Genomic DNA, 20384 nt, shown 5'->3' with positions numbered 1-20384 from the left:
CTCCGTCCCGGCAGGCACCGCGGCGCCCCCGCCCGCGAGAACGCGCGTGCGCCGTCACGTGCCCCGCCAGGAGTCCCGCGGGAGGGGAGTCGGCCGGCCGGGGCGTCCCGGGTTTCCATGACAACGGCGGGCGGGCGGGAAAGGGGGGAGGCGGAGAATGAGGCTGATGTAGGAAGAGGAGCGGTTGCTAAAATGGAAAACAAAGATCTTTCCCTTCCCTGGGCGGCTCAGCGGTTTGGTGCCGCCTTCGGCCCAGGGCTTGATCCTGGAGACCGGGGATCGAGTCCCACGTCGGGCTCCCCGCGTGGAGCCTGCTTCTGCCTCTGTCTCTGCCTCTCTTTGTGTCTCTCATGAATAAATAAATAAAATCTTTAAAAGAAACAGAAGTCGGGTGAAGCTCAATGACCTGCTCAAGACGGCACAGTGCGCAACCAATTACGGGCGTGGAGCCCAGCTTAAATCCCCAACCACCACACCTGTGAACCCCCTTAGACAAGGATTTAGACTTAAAAGGCAGCATGAAGAGATAGGAGTCATGAATGAATGCTACGAAACAGATATCTGGCATGGCCCACCGCCTGCAGGGTATTGGAGTGGGTCATATTTCCTGCAGCTGTCCTTTCTCTTACTACCGGAGGTGGCAGCAAAGCCAGTGCTCAACGCTATTATTTAATTACTTAGTGCTGGTTGGTCAAGTTACTTAACCTGTGCTTCGGTTTTTGCATTTGAGAAATGGGAATAATTGTACTACCAAAATAAGGTACTTGCATTGGGCTGTTGTGCAGATTAGATGAAATAATAAATTTTTATTCAAAACTTGGAAATAAAGCCAAAAGATAACTCATGTGTGGCTTTTTTTTTTTTTTTTTTTTTTTTGATGTGTACCTTTTTGAAATTAGTTTCATTCTGGAGGATTTCCTAATAAACTCACTTGATGTTCATGTGACACCTTCAGGAAATGTAACTTTGCTGGAATATTACAACCCGGTAAAGTCAGAAATTGGTTAAAAAAAAAAACTGATGAAGTGTAATGGGGAGAAGGGGCAGGCAGCAAATGAAAAATACTAACCAAAAAGTTAAAATTACCCTGTTCTGAGAAATAGGAGCCAGTTTTGTATCAATTTATTCCCTAGCATTGATGCTCTCTGCTCCCTTAGAGCCTTTCCCCAGACTTCTTAGGTAGCCTACCCAATTCTGTAAATATCTTTCCAGGACCCGGCTTCCTTCTCAGGCATTCATACCATGAAGAAAGAAAGGTCTTTTTTCCCCTCTATCCATGTTAAGTTCTCCCAATAATTAGACAACAAAAGAGACCATAACAAAAGAAAGACAAGTTTATTTAGTGACCAGCACACATACACTTGGGAGATGAGTGATTCAAAGGGGTGGGTAGAATTTGAGCTTATTTAGTATTTTTTTTAAGATTTTATTTTTAAGGGACGCCTGGGTGGCTTGGCGGTTAAGCCCTTCTGCCTTCTGCTCAGGGTGTGATCCTGGAGTACCTGGATGGAGTCCCACATTGGACTCTCTGCATGGAGCCTGGTTTTGGCTCTGCCTGTGTCTCTGCCTCTCTCTCTGCGTCTCTCATGAATAAATAAGATCTTTAAAAAAAAAAGATTTTTTTTAATGACAATCATTTTATTTTATTTTTTTAATAATAAATTTATTCTGCGGGGCCACCCTGGTTTCAAGTGCTCTTACTGCCTCGGGGTATGGACTGGCCCCCCTCCAGCGCTGCGGGCTCAGGTCTGGCTGCCTTCGTGGACGAATTTACCCCAGGAGGGGCAGGGACGATGCTCGGACCTGGATTCCTTATTTTAGCTCCTGCGGTCTGGCCGTTCAACACGGTCTGTCTCTAAATAAATAAATAAATAAATAAATAAATAAATAAAATAATAATAATAAATTTATTTTTATTGGTGTTCAATTTGCAAAAGATTTTATTTTTAAGTAATTGCTACATCCAATGTGGGCCTTGAACCCACAACCCAAAGATCAAGAGTGGCAAGCTCCATGGACTGAACTGTCTTAGCATCTTAACAAAAGAGCACTAATGAGTGCCTGACTGGCTCAGTCTGTAGAGCATGTATCCCTTGGTCTTGGGGTTGTAGGTTTGAGTCCCATATTGAGTATAGAAATTACTAAAGAATAAAGTCTTTAAGACAGATAGATATCTAGATAGATAGATGGGCAGATAGATAAATAAATATGTCTCTGGTAGAGAGCATGGGGACAACACCATTATAATTTATGTCCTACCTTTAGGCAAGTAGTGAGGAGAGGAGAAAGCTTTCTTATATCTGCTTCTCAATTATCTTCAGTGCATAATAATCTTTATGCCAAAGTGGCATATTTTTAAAAAAGGGAGGGGGCATATTTTGTGGTGGCATATTCCACTACCGAAGACTACCCATCTTCGCTCTCACAAACTTTCTCCAAAAAGAAAACATTTGCCACTGCCTCTGCCTAGAAACTTTTACTCCGCAGGGGTTCAAATACTAGCCATGGAGCCAGATAGATCTGGCCTGAATTCCTACTCCACCACTTCCTACCTCTCTAATCCTCACTTGTAATGGAAAGGATTGTCTTAGTCACTTTGGGCCGCTTTAACAAATTACCAGAGACTGGGTGACAGGCTTAAGCAACAAGCATTTATTTCTCAAAGTTCTGGAGACTGCAAAGTCCAAGATCAAGGTACCAACAGATTTGGTATCTGGTGAGAGCCTGATTCCTGATGGCTGTCTTCTTGCTGTGTCCTCACATGGCAGAGAGCAGAGAGGGGGCTGTAAAAGAGAGACAGGAAGGAAGCAAGCAAGCTCTCTCCAGTCTCTTTTTAAAAAGCACTAATCCCATCCTAAGCACCCTCTCCTCTCAACCTAATTACCACTCAAAAGCTCCAGCTCCTAATACCATCCTTTGGGGAATAGGTTTCAACATGCAAATTTGAGGAGGAGCCTCTAAAGAGGATAAAAGTGACTTAATAAATAAAAGGCAACTACCATATTGTTTATTGTATGTAAACAATAGCAAGTAATCAGTCATTAGGGCCATTATCATTATTGCTCTTGTTTCTTTGGAGATGCTGTGCCTGGAAGATCTATCAATTGTAGAAAGTGCCGTATTCGAGTCTCCAAGTAAAAGTGTGTTATTATCTAAGTATGTCTTAACTTTGCTTAGCAATTGATTGATGTCCGTGGCAGCTCCCACATTCGGGGCATAAATATCCATGATTGTTAGGTCGTCTTATTGGATAGATCTTTTAGGTATGATCTAGTGACTATTTGAGGTATCCCACATGGAGGGTCATGTCCTCTGTGAAGAGTGAGAGTTTGACTTCTTTGCTGATCGGGATGCCTTTTCTTTCTGTTTTGGAATGTCACCGCGAAAGCTAGGACCACTCCCACTCTGCCGGACAACAGCGTTGAGGGTGGACACCCTGTCGTGTTCCTGACCTTAAGGGAAAAGCTCCAGGTTTTTGCCAATGAAGAGGACGTTCCCTCTGGGTCTTTTGTAGATGGCTTTTATGATAATTGAGGTTTGTTCCCGGTATCCATACCTGGCAGAAGGTTTCCATCATGGAAGGATGGTCTGTTTTGTCAAATGCTTTTTCTGCATCTACTGAGAGAATCCTACGGTTCTCGTCCTTTCTTTCACTAACGAGGAGAGGGAAGGAGAGACAGAGAACTGGAGGGGAGGGACGGACAGACACGGGGGGGGGGACACAGATAGGGAGGGAGAGATAGGGATGGAGGGAGAGACAGCGAGAGGGCGGCGAGGGAGAGACCGAGACAAGGAGGGAGAGAGCCAGACACGGAAGGAGAGTCAGAGAGACAGGGAGGGAGAGACACCGAGAGACAGGGAGGAAGAGACAGACAGACAGGGAGGGAGAGAGAGATGGAGACAGGGGGAGAGACACAGGACAGGGAAGGAGGGATCCAGAGACAGGGAGGGAGAGATGAGCCAGAGGGGAGAGACCAAGGTGCAGGGAGGGAGACCGAGAGACAGGAGGGGAGACTGAGACAGGGAGGGAGAGTCAGAGACAGGGAGGGAGGAGAGACCGAGACAGAGACAGGATGGAGAGAATGAGACAGGGAGGGAGACAAGTGAGAGACCGAGAGACAGGGAGGGACAGGCCGAGCTAGCGAGTGAGAGAAGAAAGACTGGGAGGGACACAGAGACTGGGAGGGAGGGAGAGAGGGAGAGAGACGGGGGTCGGGGGAGGGAGACAGGGCCAAACGGAGGGAGAGCGAGCGAGCCAGGGAGCCAGGGAGCCAGGGAGGGGGAGACAGAGACCGGGGCGGGCGGAGGGACAGGGAGGGAGGCACAGAGCCAGAGAGAGGCTTCGTGCCTCGGTGAGCAGGAGTCCCTCGGGACCCAGCGGGCGGAGGCGGAGGCGGTCTCGGGTCCCCTCCAGGCTCGGCGGGGGGCGTGGCCGGGGCGTGGCCGGGGCGTGGCCGGGGGCTTGCCCCGGCGCCTGACCCCGAGCGGGACCCGAAGGGCGCCAGGGCGTGGCCGCGGGAGGAGCTGGGCCCCGAGGCGGCGACCCGACCCGACCCGACCCGACCCGACCCGACCCGGCCCCGCGGTGGCAGGAGGTTGCGCGGCCGCACCGCGGCTCCAGGCCCGCGGTTCCCGGCGCTGCGGGCCCCCGGCAGCGGCTCTGCAGGCCTCGGCCCCGGCGCGCAGGTCGGCGTGGGCCCCGGGAGGCGTGAGGGGCCCCGGGGTGGCTGTGCCAGAGGCATCGGGCCCTCGCGTGTGGCGCGGCGGGAGCCTGGGAGGGACCGCGCGGGGGACAGCGGGCCTCGGGGGCCGCACGGAGGCGCCCCGGTGGCGAGGGCCGCCAGGGTGCGGGGCAGAGGGCTGCGCGGGGGAGGCGGGGCGGGACCTGTAGGCGGAGGGGGGTGGCGGTGCGGTGGGGCCTCCTCCGGGTCAGGTCTCCTCCCGGCGGCTCAGGGAGGTGCCGCCGAGCCCATGCGCGCGCGCTCAGGGGGGTGAGGATGCAGGCACCGTCCACCGTCAGGGCAGGGCCTCGGGGCGGCGGCTTGAGGGCCTGGGCTGCTGGGCCCCGGGAGCCCCCCCGAGGCCCTTGGCTCTTCCTCCGCCCCCCTCCCCGCTCTCAGGTCCCCCCCTAGGCTCCCTAGCCTGGCCGGGAGCACGCCCCCCCCACCCCCCCGGTCCCTATCAGGTGAGTATGGCTACTTCTCAAAGTGTTGAATTTTGAAAACGTTCCCCTTTCTCCACGGCCTCTCCCACATTTGGTGTTTCCTGCCCTGGCAATGTCCTCACCGCTGTGAGGTGGTATCTCATTCTGGTTTTGATCTGTACTTCCCTGATGGCCAGTGATGCAGAGCATGGTCTCGTGTGCCTGTTGGCCACGTCTGCGTCTTCCTCCGTGACTTTTCTGTTGGTGTCTTGTGCCCATTTCCGGATTGGATGGTTGGTGTCTTTGCTGTGGGGTTGCAGAAGTTCTTCAGAGATCTTGGGTGCCGGCCCTTCATCCGACGGGTCATCTGCACTATCCTCTCCCGGTCTGGAGGTTGTCTTTGAGTTTTGTTGAGCGCTGCTTTTGTGGTGCGGAAGCTGCTCATCTTGATGAAGTCCCAGTAATCCATTTTCGCTTTTGTTTCTCTGGCCTTCGTGGCTGATGTGGTTTGTAAGGAGTTGCTGTGGCCCAGTTCAAGAAGGGTGTTGTTGCCTGGGTTCTCCCGGAGGATTTTGATGGAATCTTGTCTCACATTTACATCCTTCATCCATTCTGAGTTTTATCTCTGTGTACAGTGTGAGAGAATGGTCCAGTTTCATTCTTCTGCATGTCACTGTCCAACGTTCCCAGCATCCTTTATTGAAGAGACTGTCTTTTTTCCAGTGGATGGTTTTCCTGCTTGGTCGGATATATGGTCTTGACCGTAGAGTTGAGGGTCCACTTCTGGATTTCTCTCTTCTGTCCCTTTGATCTGTGTGTGTGTCTTTGTGCCGGTACCACACTGTCTTGATGAGCACAGCTTTGTAGCTGTGCTACAACCTGAAATCCGACATTGTGATGCCGCCAGCTGTGGTTTTGTTTTCTAATATTGCCCTGGCCATTCAGGGTCTTTTCTGATTCCACACTAATCTTCAGATGATTTGTTCCAACTCTCTGAAGAGAGCCCATGGTATTTGTGATAGGGATTGCTTTCAATGTGTACATTGCCCTGGGTCAGGTTGACATGTTCCCAATATATTAATTCTTCCAATCCAGGAGCATGGAATAGTTTTCCATCTCTTTGTGTCTTCCTCAATTTCTTTCAGATCTGTTCTGTAGTTTTTCGGGTATAGATCCTTTACCTCTTTGGTTAGGTGTATTCCTAGGTATCTCATGCTTTTGGGTGCAATTGTCCTTAATTTCTCTTTCTTCAGTCTCATCATTGGTGTATAGAGAGGCCACTGATTTCTGGGCATGGATTTGGTATCCTGCCACGCTGCTGAATTTGCTGTATGAGTTCTAGCAATCTTGGGGTGGAGTCTTTTGTGTTTTCTAGGTCCAGTATTATGTCATCAGCGAAGAGGGAGAGTTTGACTACTTCTTTGCTGGTTTGAATGCCTTTTATTTCTTTTTGTTGCTTGATTGCTGAGGCTGTGACGTCTAGTAGTATGTTGAGTAGCCGTGGTGAGAGTGGACACCCCTGTCTCATTCCTGATCTTCGGGGAAAGGCTCCCAGCGTTTCCACATTGACGATGATAATTTGGCGCGGGCTTTCCTTTCCGTAGATGGCTTTGGAGATGCTGGGGAACATTCCCTCTATCCCTGTACTCTGAAGCATTTGGATCAGGAATGGATGCCGTATTTTGTCAAATGCTTTCTCTGCATCTCTTGAGAGGATCATCTGGCTCTTCTTGCTTCTCTTGCAGATCTGATCAGTCACGTGGCATGCTTTCCGAGTGTTGAACCAGCCTTGCATCCCTGGGAGAAATCCCACCTGGTCATGGTGAGGAACTTCTTAATGTACCGTTGGATCCTGTTGGCTCGTATCTTGCGGAGAATGTTTGCATCCGTGTTCGTCAGGTCTATCGGTCTATAACTCTCCTTTTTTGGTGCGGTCTTTGTCTGCTTTTGGACTTAAGGCGATGCTGGCCTCCAAGAACGAGCTTGGAAGTATTCCATCTCTTTTCTATCTTTCGGAACTGCTTTAGTAGAACAGGTACGGTTTCTTTTTTAAACGTTTGATAGCATTCCCCAGGGAAGCCATCCGGCCCTGGACTTTTGAGCCTTGGAGGTCTTTAATGATGACTGCTTCAATTTCCTCCCTGGATATTGGCCTGTTCAGGTTTTCTGTGTCTTCCTTTTCCGGTTTTGGTAGTTTGTGGTTTTCTGGAAATGCGTCCTTTTCTTCTCGATTGCCCAATTTATTGGCGTTTAGCTGCTCAGAATGAGTTTTTAAGATCCTTGGTGGTGGTGATGGTCTCTCCTTTCTCATTCATGATTTTATTAATTTGAGTCTTTTCTCTCTTCTTTTAATAAGGCTGGCTTAATGGTTTCTCTCTCATATTAGTTCTTTCAAAGAACCACCTCCTGGTTTTGTTGATGTGTTTCCCCAGTTCTTCTGCTCTCTATTTCATTGAGTTCTGCTTGAATTTTTATTAACCATTGTCTTCTGCTGGGTGAAGGTTTCATTTGCTGTTCTTTCTCCAGCTCCTTTAGGTGCAAGGTCAGCTTTTGTATTTGAGTTCTTTCCAGTGTTTGGATGGATGCTTGTATTGCGATGTATTTCCCCTATTTGGGACCGCTTTTGCTATATCCCAAAGATTTTTTTTTGATTTTTATTTATTTATGATAGTCACAGAGAGAGAGAGAGAGAGAGAGAGAGAGAGAGAAGCAGAGACATAGGCAGAGGGAGAAGCAGGCTCCATGCACCGGGAGCCTGACATGGGATTCGATCCCGGGTCTCCAGGATCCCGCCCTGGGCCAAAGGCAGGCGCTAAACCGCTGCGCCACCCAGGGATCCCCTATCCCAAAGATTTTGAATGGTTGGTTGTATCTTCATTCTCATTGGTTTCCGTGTATCTTTTTAATTCTCCTCTAATGTCCTGGTTGACCCTTTCATCTTTTAGCAGGAAGGTCCTTAACCTGCACGTGTTTGAAATCCTTACAAACTTCTTCTTGTGGTTGAGTTCTAGTTTCAGAGCATTCTGGTCTGAAAATACGCAGGGGACGATCCCAACCTTTTGGTATCGGTTACGACCTGATTTGTGACCCAGTATGTGGTCTCTTCTGGACAAAGTTCCACGTGCACTTGAGAAGAATGTGAATTCAGTTGCATTTGGATGTAAAGTTCTATAAATATCTGTGAGATCCATCTGGTCCAGTGTATCCTCTACAGAACCCAACTCTCCAGTTAAACTCTTTTCAAATATCACTGATGCTTTCCCAATTGCCAAATCCAATGGCATCTGTCGTAAACTGTATAATTGTTCATAATTATTCACCTCCTCTTCCAGAAGGAGTATACTGCCACCCTGTTGAACATAGGAGTGCTATGTGATTTGCTTTGGCTAATGGAATATGAACAAAATGACACATGTGACATCCAAGGAGAAGATTTCACCTAAGGGACGCCTGGGTGGCTCAGCAGTTGAGTATCTGCCTTTGGCTCAGGACGTGATCCCGGGACACGCATCCCGGGATCCGTGATCAAGTCCCACATCGGGCTCCTTGCAGGGAGCCTGCTTCTCCCTCTGCTTATGTCTCTGCCTCTCTCTTGATATGTCTCTCATGAATAAATAAATAAAATCTTTAAAAAAAAAAAAGATTTCACGTAAAAGCTATCTTTTAAAAAGCACCGTCTTGCTTTTCCCTCTGCCATGAGACTTTGCCATATTCCAGATTGGGGCACTTTGTCAACCTGATCCTGGAGTGAAGAAGATATGAAGCAAAAGTACGTATGGCCCATCCACAATAACCATGTGGCATGAGTGAGAAATAAACTTCATGGTTGCAAGCCATTGAGTTCCTCCCAGCCAGATAAAGTGTGAATGCACTGACACTTTTTAGCTTTTGTGCCTATAAAGCTAAGGACCAATCTGTGTCCTACTACTTCATTAAGACTCCTCATAAAGTGGTCAACTGGTCTCCTAACACAACATCTATAGTTAGTCTCTCTCTACTTTCAATGCCATCTTTTCTCACCTACAGCCTCTTAATATGCAAGTCAACTATTCCCAATAACCCCTTGCCTGACAGGGTCCTTACTGTCTTTTTGATAAGAACATATACAGATAGTGCATCAGTCAGCTCTATCCATTGCCAACATTTGCCTTGCTTTTGACAAGGTAGACTCCTGGACTCATTCTCATCCTTTGAATTCACTCCTTCTTCTGGAGCAATTTGTTGGATCTAATCCCTTTAAGTACCTTAACCTGATCTCTGAGTCCTTATTAACCCCTTCCACCTTTGCCTTTGCAAGGGAGCTTCCTACCATCAGGGTGCTCAGCCCTACCCAAAAGTCCCATCCACAGATCCCTTATAGCTCCTTTTCATCCAGTCCCTTCTTCTTCATCTGAGATTCAGGCTAGTGAATCTTGAAACCCATCCACAAAACTGGGTGTTGAGCTACCACTCTCTCCAGGTATCTTACATAAAAATCATACTTTGAGCTACCACTCTCTCCAGGTATCTTACGTAAAAATCATAATATATATATATATATTACAGAGTTCTGTCTCCTCCGAAGGACCTACATCCCAACCTAGCCTGTTTCCCAACATCATCTCTAATTCCTTTAGTGCAGTGTCTAGTCTTCATGCTCATCCCCCATGCCATGTTCTCCCCATTCAACAAATGCTATGATCTACATTCTACCTCAGTGCTTTTTTTGTTGTTGTTGTTGTTGTTGTTGTTTTGTTTATTAATTCATGAGACACAGAGAGAGAGAGAGAGAGAGAGAGAGAGGCAGGCTCCATGCAGGAAGCCCGACATGGGACTCGATCCCAGGTCTCCAGGATCATGCCCTGGGCCAAAGGTGGTGCTAAACTGCTGAGCTGCTTGGGCTGCCCTCTCAGTGCTATTTGGACACACAGATGAACAATACAAAGCTCTTATCTTAGTGGAGCTATTTTAGTGGGGAAGATAGACATACACACTCACAGCTATAAATATATCTATATACCTGTGTATAGACATATATATGTCTATGTGTAGACATATAAAATGTGTATTTGTATATATAAACGTATAAACTATATGTTTATACATTACTTTATATATTCATATGTATGAAACACATGACATTTGTTGAAGAATTAGTAAGACCAGCGGATAGGGAGTGACAGCATCAGAGAAGACACCTCTGATAAAGTGAGAGCTGAGAAGAGTGCTGAAGTAAAAGGAAAGATGAGCCATGTTGGGGAGAAGGGTGGGGAGCAAAGAGAAGAGCTTTTTTAAGGAGAGGGAACTGATGCTTTTTTTGAGAGGAAGCCAGTGCATCACAGAGCAAATTTTATGAAGCCCTGCAAGCCATTTAAGAACCTTCACTTAAAAAAAGAAAAGAAAGAAAAAGAACCTTCACTTAGGGGCAGCCCGGGTGGTTCAGCAGTTTAGCACCACCTTCAACCCAGGGTGTGAGCCTGAAGACCCAGGATCAAGTCCCACGTCAGGCTCCCTGCATGGAATGGAGCCTGCTTCTCCCTCTGCCTGTGTCTGTGCCTCTCTCTCTCTCTCTCTCTCTCTCTCTCTCATGAATAAATAAATAAAATATTTTTTTTAAAAAAAGAACTTTCACTTAAAGAGTGAAGTCAACCAAAAATTAAAATTAAAAATTAAATAAATAGTGAAGTCAAGGATGACTACAAATCTTGGCTTTGAGTAACAGTGAATGGTGATCCATTTAATGAGAAAGCTGCATTGGGAAAGAAGCAAGTCTGGAGGAGGATATTGTTTTGTTTGGCCACATTAAGCTGACAATGCCTATCAGACATCTAGGAGGAATTGTTGGGTAGGCACTTGGCTGTAGGAATCAATTTAGAGATAGTATTTAAAGCCACAGAATTGGATCAGCTCTTCTACAGAGCAAATACAGATAGAAAAGAAAAGAAGGCCAAGGAATGAGCTTGAGGACACTCGAAGGAAGACCACCAAGGATGCTGAGAAGGTGTCAGTGAAGGAGAATAAGAACCAAAAGGGAGGGCAGCCCCGGTGGCCCAGCGGTTTAGCGCTGCCTTCGGCCCGGGGTGTGATCCTGGGGACCCAGGATCAAGTCCCACGTCAGGCTCCCTGCATGGAGCCTGCTTCTCCCTCTGCCTGTGTCTCTGCCTCTCTCTCGGTGTCTCTCATGAATAAATAAATAAAATATTAAAAAAAAAAAAAAAAAAAGAACCAAAAGGGAGTGGGTATCCCAGAAGGCTGGTAAGACATTTCATGAAAGGTTTGATCAAATGATAAATACTGGTGGGAAGTCATGCAAGATGAAGCTTGAGAATTAACCATTGGGAGAATTAACCATTTCATATCACATGGTCATTAGTAACTTGCGCTGGGGCAATTTCCATGATGTGATGGAGATGAATGCCTGAGAATTGAGGAAGTAGAATGTCTACACAATTCTTTTAAGACTTTTGCTAGAAATAGACGCAAAGTAATGAAGCAAGAGAGGATACAAGGTCAATGAAAGATTTGGGTTCAATGGAAGCTAATTACAGAATTGTGTGTTACTGGTTCTGATCCAGTAAGAAGACGTGGAGAGAAAAGGAAAGTTCTCTAGTCCAAAGCCTTCCCAGACCCCTCAGTGTGGGTTCCTCACGCCCTTGGTTTGGTTCTGGCTCCTGGCACTACCCTAAAATAACTCTCGCTACACTTGGTTCACTTGTCAGCTTTCCCTCCCCATAATTAGCAATCTGGTGAATGAATAGGACTACATTTAGGATTAAAAAACCCAGGTTTGGGATGCTGGGGTGGCTCAATGGTTGAGCATCTGCTTTTAGCTCAGGGCATAATCCTGGGGTCCTGGGATTCAGTCTTGCATCAGGCTTCCTGCTCGGCAGGGAGTCTGCTCATCCTTCTGCCCCCCACCCTTGTGCTCTCCCTCCTACCCCTATTTCTTTGCATCACTGGTTTCTGAGTAGTCAGGGGCAGGTACATCTGATTGCTCAAGACTATGTCATGTGCCTTCTCTGTAGCAGCAAGGGAGCCGGGGAAGCATGCGTCTGGCACTTTCAGGTTTATGTGGAGAGATAGGCTTTGCTTCTGAGACTCATTAAAGTTTGGGCCCCAAACTTAAGGAATCTAGATGCTGAACAGCTAAAGAACAAATGTCTGCTACTACAACTTACAGATAAAGAACTTAAAATAGGGAGCATGTGGGTGGGGGTGCCTGGGTGACTCAATCGGGTAAGTGTCTGCCTTTGGCTCAGGTCATGATCCCAGGGTCCTGGAGTTGGCTCCCTCCTCTGTGCGGAGCCTGCTTCTCATTCTCCCTCTGTCCCTTCCCCTCTCGAATGTGCTCACTCTCTCAAATGTCAATAAAATCTTTTAAAAAGGAGGAATTATTTCCACAAAAATTTCAAGTCTGGATACAACCAAGCCCTTGCATCCAACACTTTTCTACCTTTTGACACTGCCCCAACACATTAAATAGCACTTAAAACATACTACACAGGGACGTCTGGGTGGCTCAGTGGTTTAGCGCCTGCCTTCAACCCAGGGCCTGATCCTGGAGACCTGGGATTGAGTCCCATATCTGGCTCCCTGCATGGAGCCTACTTCTCTCTCTCCCTGTGTCTCTGCCTCTGTCTTTCTCTCTGTCTCTCATGAATAAATAAATAAAATCTTCAAAATAAATAAATAATAAAAACACCTTAAGAAAACATACTACACAGAATACAGAAATGACTATATAATCACTTACCTTTAAAACACTGACTGATCTTCACTTAAGAATCAACATGCTAAAATACTGTACCAATGGCAATAAAGAGTATTTCTGAGTCAGGCACAATGAAAACCATCTTCTGTATCCATCTCTAACAGCTCTTCATCTACATCCACGAGGTCAGATTCACAGAATGGGAAAAACCTGTTGAAGACCTGAACACCCAGCCTATAATTTTTCAAAAAAGTAAAGGATAAGAATGTTGGCCTTTTCTACTACTTTAGTGTCAAAAATCACACAGTAACACGCATTTGCCTTCTTGCAGCAAAAGTTGCTACAGGATATACTAGGAACAATACTGTGAAACTCAATACTGAGACTATAAAACTGATTGATGTTAGGTGTAAAATGACCAGGTGAACACGTACGGCAGACCCACTATGTGACTACAGTCCTAATATAAGGCAGGGTGTTATGGAAATATATAATACATAAAACTACTATAGAAGTACTATAGAAGTCTTCACAAAGATGGTTTAAGGTAAGCCTTGTAAACTAAGTTGGCAGGTGTGTGATTAAAGATGGACAAACTCTACCACACCTTCAACTGAAAGGTGAAGTCCGATTCACTTCCTCATAAATCTGGGCTGGCCTTAGTGATTTGCTTAACCAATAGCATGTGGCACAGGTGATGTTCTAGAACTTCTGAGGTTGGAACATAAGGCTTGCAGCATCTGTGTAGGAATCTTGAAAACAATCTCTGAGAGCCCTGAGCTTCCATGTAAGTCTACCAACTTTTAAGACTGCTAGGCTGGAAAAATCTACATATAGGCAACTCAGCTCACAGTCCCAGGTAAGGCCAGTCTTCTAGTCAGTCATCCTTGTCTAAGTGCCAGATGAATGAATGATGATTTTAGAATCTCTAGACCAGCCCCTTTGCCATTTGAATACCAACAAATGATCTTTGCCAACAGCAACAGAAGAGTCATCCTTGCAAGCTGAGTCTTGTTCCCATTCCTGACCCACAAAATTGCAATACATTAAAAAAAAAGTTGCTATAAGGCATTAAGCTTTCAGGAAGTTTGTTATGGAGCAACACATAACCAGAACATCAAATAAATAAGTGGGGAAGAACATTCTACATAAAACCAACATCCACTCTAATGCTCCAACCAAATTGAACTGTATCATTCTCGTATGTACTTTGCCCAGTGCTGCCTCACTGCGCCTTCAACATGTTCTGGTCTTCTCCACAATCCCAAATTCCACACCCTATATAATCTCTTCTTCATGCCCTTCAGTTTTCCCAGCAAAATGGCACTTTCTGCCTCTTAATTTGCATACTTCTACCTCTTCCAATAATGCTTTGAGTGGCACTGTCCTGTTTTCTACAATGGTACAAATTAATGCCTGTGGTTCCAATTAATTAATAGTGCCCCCCTTTCACTCCCAACGGTGTCCTATTCTAGGCAATAGATCATATGGGTACCCTGTCATTAGCACATTGTTTTGAATGAGTTATTCGTGTAGAATTTTATCTCTAATTTCTAGACTTGAAAATACAGTTGATCCTTGAACAATGGGTTGAGGGGGTTACGGGCATCAATCCCCCATGTAGTAAAACACCTGAATAACTTGACTCCCCATCAACTGAACTGCTAATAGCCTATGGTTGGCTGGAAGCCTTACCGATAACCTAAACAGTTGATTAACACATTATTTTGTATGTTGTATGTATTATATACTGCATTATTACAATAAAATAAGCTAGAGGGGTGTCTGACTGGCTGAGTCAGTAGAGCAGGAGACCTTGTGACTTTTGATCTTGGGGTCATGAGTTCAAGCCCTATATTGGGTGTAGAGCTCACTAAAAAACAAACAGATAAAACAAAATGTTATTAAGAAAATCAAAAGGAAAAATACATTTACAGTACTGTAAAATACCCACATGTAAGTAGATCCACACGATTCAAACCTATATTGCTCAAGGGTCAACTGTACCATACTTTTCCCTCAGCAAGTATCTACTGAGGACCAATAATGTGCCAGAGGTTATACAATGTGCTACCTTGTACAGCTTCACATTGCCCAGTGCTTTGTGTAACCAAGCCTGTGGTGCTAGATCAACTCACAGGTTAGACCCATTTGGGAACTGATAAGAATGAAGGCCACAACTTGGAAAGGGTTTTCTGTATGTTGGTTTACTACAGACCCAGTAAAAAGCAGTGCAAAGAACACTGAAGATAAAAAATATATGGTGTTATAGTGGATGTAACTAGGAGGGTGTCCCCTATTCTTTACAAAGTCACACCCGAAGTCTGGGCCCTATGCAGAATAAGAAACAAACCAGGTCAGCAGAGCCCAAAACCTTAGTCCACTACCTTTTAGGCTATTGGCAAAGAGACTCGGGGACGGTGAGGAGGGGATATCAGTCCATGCCCAGGTTTTCGGATCCTATTTTCTTGCTGCAACAGTTACATAATCTAGTTACTAACATAGTATATTTTTTTTTCTGTTGACATTGGACTTACTCAACAAGTCAGGACAGTGACCTGGCCATGGCTAACCAGAAAGACATTCAGTAAAAGCTTCATGAAAAAAGTCAGTAGCACTATCTCACTAATGAAAACTATGGAAAAATTTAACTAACTTACCTAGTTGGTACAAGCTAATGGTAATAAAATGCTAAAAACTAAGTAATTTCTAAACTGTTCTTCCTTTTCCATCATTAACTCTGCTGGTTTTTTTTTTTTTTAAGATTTTATTTATTTATTCATGAGAGACACAGAGGCAGAGACTTAGGCAGAGGGAGAAGCCAACTCCTTGTGGGAGCCCAATGTGGGACTCGATCCCAAGATCCCAAAGTCATGACCTGAGCCAAAGGCAGACACTCAACCATTGAGCCACCCAGGTGTCCCTAAATGTTTCTCTTGAATACTTCTGCTCTCAATCTATAAAAATCCACCTCTCATAAGGCCTTAAGCCTACATAAGGTAGCTCACTATTAGCATGTAATCTCCAACATGAAATAGTCTTAGAAAACGAACTCTTAGCTATAAATTCATAATAACAGGTTTTTTTTTGAAAGATTTTATTTATTTATTCATGAGAGGCAGAGAGAGAGAGGCAGAGACACAGGCAGAGGGAGAAGCAGGCTCCACGCAGGGAACCCGACGTGGGACTCTATCCTGGATCTCCAGGATCACACCCTGGGCTGAAGGCGGTGCTAAACTGCTGGGCCACCGGGGCCGCCCATAATAACAAATTTTATAAGAAGAAAAGGCTGTGATTTTATTTTCAGGTTTTTGGAAATAGTTTTCAGGAAAAAAAATGACAAGAACATATAAAAACTTGAAATCATTCATTGAACTATGAACTCTTAGCAGAGGAAGAGACTTTGAATTCTTCTCCTTCTGAAAGTAGAAACTACTTCCAAAATGTCCCTCCACTTATGAGGCACACATCTTTTCCAAGTGTGATGTACTTCACTTCATAAAAGGAACACGATTTTTAATCATTTAAAACAAAAATAAGATAAAATAGGAAAGGTGGATCTCTCATGTTATATGCTTTTAGAAAAAGGTCACATCTTTGAAGCAGCTTTGCAATATGCAGAGCACAGTACTGGCTTCAAAAGTTAACAGGACTGTGCATTTGCATTATCTAAATGTGAAGAGCTGTTGTCATCTTCATCTATAAAAATTAGCAAGTTAAATTCTTTCAAGTACTTTAATTACCTGTACTTCATATAGTCTTCTACCTGGGATAAGGCTGAAACAAAAACAAAATAGAACAAAACAAAACAAAACAAAACAAAAAAAACTAGCAAAGAGCTGTTAATAAGGAAAAAGACAAAACAAAACAAAACAACCACCTTTAAAATATTGATTACTGTGAGATGCAATCAAATGAAAATCAATCCTGGATGACAAAACAAATTTCTAATTACATACATAAGTTCTATTATGCACTGAAAATTTCCACTATCAGAATATTCTGATTACAACAAAGAGATACATAAAATGGGAACAGTGAGAAAACATGTTATTTGGTTCATTTTAGGTCTACTGGTCCAGCTGCTGGCCATACAAGTCTCTGGGTTTTCAACGAAGTGTGACCAGTTCTTCGGAAGAGGTAGGGTGAATAGCAACTGTGTTGTCAAAGTCAGCTTTGGTCGCTCCCATTTTTACCGCAACAGCAAAACCCTGCAGCATTTCATCACACCCAATTCCTTGCATATGGATCCCAACCACCTGGGGATAAAGAGGAAAAATTCTTAAAAGTTTTTATTAGGTAGACTAATATATTTTTTATTCGTCATGCAAGATATGTAATATTTTAAAACCTCTAAAAAACCTGAATCTCTTATCTGGACATAGCATGCCACAGCCTACAAGGTGCTACGCAGTCCTGTGTCCACATATTTCCCGGCCCACCCCACACAACCCTCCCTGCTCAGGCTCACCTCATTCTGGCCCCACTGGCTTTCCTTCTGTCCTGAGTATTCACCATGCTCTCTCCTTTGTACAAGTTGTTACCCCTGTCTGGGCAATTCTTCCTCCCCTTTGGAGTTAAAGCTCCTTCATTCTTCAGATGGCCATACTTGCCTTCCCAACCAAGTAAAACTGTTTATCAAGTGATTTCTCAGCACCAATATTTCTCCATTATGACTCTATCACAACCACAATGTTCTGTTTATGTGGAGATGGAAAATTAGAGTCCCATCTTCCCTGCAGATTTTACTCTCTAGACAGAGGGGACCTGCCTACATTTGCTTCCCACTCTCGCCATACAACGAAGCAAAAGATGGTGCTCAGTCCATACATACTGGACAACTGCTTGAAGGACCACTAAGAGGCATTTGTTTCATATTGTATTTTCCAGTTAGGCTTCTCAATAATTTCAAAACTATGCTAATGTTCACCTCTAGCAAATACCCTTAGCAAAGTTAGAAAGTATAAAATTTAACTCAAGAATATTTTGTTTAAAAATAAATCAAGGGACACCTGGGTGGCTAAGTGGTTGAGTGTCTGTCTGCCTTTGGCTCAGGTCGTGATCCTGTGGTCCTGAGATCGAGTCCTGTATCAGGCTCTGTCTATGTCTTTGCCTATCTGTGTCTCTCATGAATAAATAAATAAAATCTTAAAAAAAAAAAAAAAAATTAGGGGCAGCCCAGGTGGCTCAGCAGTTTAGCACTGCCTTTGGCCCAGGGCCTGATCCTGAAGACCTGGGATCAAGTTCCACGTCAGGCTCCCTGTGTGGAGCCTGCTTCTCCCTCTGCCTTCTCTGCCACTCTCTCTCTCTCTCTGTGTCTCACGAATAAATAAATGAAATATTTTTTAAAAAATAAATAAATAAAATAAAATTCAAGAATAAGGGTGGCTGGGTGGCTTAGTGGGTTAAGCATCCACCTGCAGCTCAGGTCATGATCCTAGGGCACTGGGATTGAGCAGAGTCATAAAGTCATGCTCCCTGCTAAGCAGGGAGTCTGCTTCTCCCTCTCTTGCCCCTCTGCCCACTTGTGCACTTACACTTACTCACTCTTTCTCTCCCAAATAAATAAATAAAAATCTTAAAAAAAAATAAATCAAGAATATACTACTGAATGCTACACTTACAGTGGTGGGGGTAGGATGGAGCAGAGGGAGAGAGAGAAGCAGATTCCCTGCTGAGCAGGGAGCCCAACGTAGGACTTAATCCCAGGGCCCTGAGATCATGACCTGAGCCAAAGGCAGACACTTAATTGACCAAGCCACCCAGGTGCCCCTGGAACCTTCTTTCTATATGAATTATTACAAAGAACTCTGGTATATGTAGGCAGATAAAAGTGGGACTGCACTAGTTGAAACAGAGAAGGCTTAACTCCTTACTTGGTCTCTCTACCCCCCACCTCACCAAAATACCCCCCCCCCCAATCCCTGCCAAGTCTGAAGATATCCTTTAGCTTTCCGCATTTTTCCCATACCTTTTCCTCCATGGTGGCACAAACCATTTTCATCACACATTTTGTTTTCCTTTTGGTAACTGCATGATACATTGGGGTAAAGGTGGTTGAATAGGTCTTCACATTTTCTTTTCCATATTTATATATGGCCTCATCTATAATGCACAGGGAAAAAAGTATCTGTCAAAAACCTAAACAATTCCACTGAGCTATTGAAGAGATGGCCAGAAATATATAACCTAAGTCAAATCAGGAGGAAATATCAAACAAAACTACAAGGATTCTGGGACATTCTATAACATAAATGCCAATATCATGAAAGATGAAAAAAAAAACTAAGGAATTTTGTCTCTCAATTAAACCAAAGAGGTATGAAAACTAAATACAATGCATCCCCTGGACTGAATCCTGGCCCTGGGGGAAAAAGTATTAAATGACATTATTTGAGGGGCACTCGGCTGGCTTAGTCAGTGAAGCATATGACTTGATCTGGGGTTTGTGAGTGTAAGCTCTACATTGGGTACAGAGATTACTTAAAAAAAATGGAAAGGAAAGAAAAATGATATTTGAGATAACTGCCAAAATGTGAATAAGATCTAAAGTTTGGATAATTTTGTATCAATTTACTTCCTTTTTAATAACTTTTTTGTAAACTGAAGTATAACTGACATACAATATTATGTTAGCTTCAGGTGTGCAACATACTGATTTGACAATCATAAACATTACAAAATGCTCACCATGATTAAGTGTAGTCACCATCTGTCAGCATACAAAGTTATTATAATATTAATAACTATATTCTCTATGCTGTGTTCTTCATTCCCATGACTTATTTATTTTATAAATCGAGGTCTTTACCTTTTACTTCCCCTTACCTATCTTGTCTATCCCTACATCCAATTTTATATCAATTTAAATGCTTATCCATTTGAAAATTGTGGCTTGCTTATGTAAAGGAATGGCCTTGTTCCCCCAAAATAGATACTGGTGTGTGTGTGTGTGTGTGTGTGTGTGTGTATAGAGAAAAACTATGGTATAGCAAAAATGTTATAGATACACAGGAATCCTTTGTACTAATAGTCTCCTCTTATCCACCGGGAAAACATTCAGGGATCCCCAGTGGATGCCTGAAACTGTGGATAATACCAAAGCCTATGTATATAAATTTTTCCTATACATATATACCTATGATAAAGTTTAATTTATAAATTAGGCACAGTAGATTAACAATAGATAATAAAAACAAAAACAATGCACAGTAAAAGTTACATGAATGTGGTCTCTCTCAAAATACCTTATCATACTTACTCGCCCTTCTTCCTGTGATGACGTGAGATGATAAAATGCCTATGTGATGAGATGAAGTGAAGCAGTGATGTAGACACTGTGACCTAGCATTAGGCTACTATTGATCTGAGAGTAAGTCAGGAGGATCATCTTCCAAGACCACTGTTGACCATGGGTAACAAAACCATGGAAAGTGAAGCCACAGATAAAGGGAACTACTATATTTTTGCAACTTTTCTTTAAACTTGAAATTAGTTCAAATAGAAAAAGCTAAAAAAAAAAAAAAAAAAAAAAAAAGAAGGGCAGAGACA

At 44.2% G+C, this 20384-nt stretch overlaps 2 protein-coding genes across 2 annotated transcripts in view; both read right to left on the bottom strand.

Moving 5' to 3' along the window:
- Nucleotides 1–1663: 1663 nt before the first annotated feature.
- On the bottom strand, nt 1664–5588 carry LOC140599538 (uncharacterized). Its single transcript, XM_072762694.1, has 4 exons — nt 5366–5588; nt 3557–4885; nt 2619–2783; nt 1664–1855 (listed from the first exon to the last, which is right to left on the bottom strand). Exons 1-2 carry the CDS (start codon nt 5586–5588, stop codon nt 3654–3656), a joined length of 1455 nt encoding a protein of 484 aa, XP_072618795.1. The 3' UTR covers nt 1664–1855; nt 2619–2783; nt 3557–3653.
- Nucleotides 5589–15913: 10325 nt separating this feature from the next.
- The window catches only part of GSR (glutathione-disulfide reductase), a 48036-nt gene continuing 43565 nt past the window's right edge, over nt 15914–20384 (bottom strand). Inside the window, exons 12-13 of the mRNA XM_025993904.2 lie at nt 18805–18938; nt 15914–17092 (exon numbers count right to left, since the gene is read on the bottom strand). Of these exons, the coding sequence (XP_025849689.2) occupies nt 16943–17092; nt 18805–18938 (284 nt within the window). The 3' untranslated portion in view covers nt 15914–16942. The remainder of the gene's footprint in view (nt 17093–18804; nt 18939–20384) is intronic.

This window comes from Vulpes vulpes, chromosome 7 (assembly GCF_048418805.1).
Source record: "Vulpes vulpes isolate BD-2025 chromosome 7, VulVul3, whole genome shotgun sequence".
NCBI lineage: Eukaryota > Metazoa > Chordata > Mammalia > Carnivora > Canidae > Vulpes > Vulpes vulpes.
This window is presented reverse-complemented; position numbering and strand designations above follow the sequence as displayed.

What these genes read in the sequence shown, in the direction of transcription:
- LOC140599538 (XM_072762694.1), bottom strand. Translation starts at nt 5,588, where the DNA reads ATGAGCAGCTTCCGCACCACAAAAGCAGCGCTCAACAAAACTCAAAGA. An exon ending in GACGCAGACGTGGCCAACAG is followed by an intron (nt 4,886 to 5,365) that starts GCACACGAGACC and finishes CTCCGCCTACAG; the next exon opens with GTCCCGCCCCGCCTCCCCCG.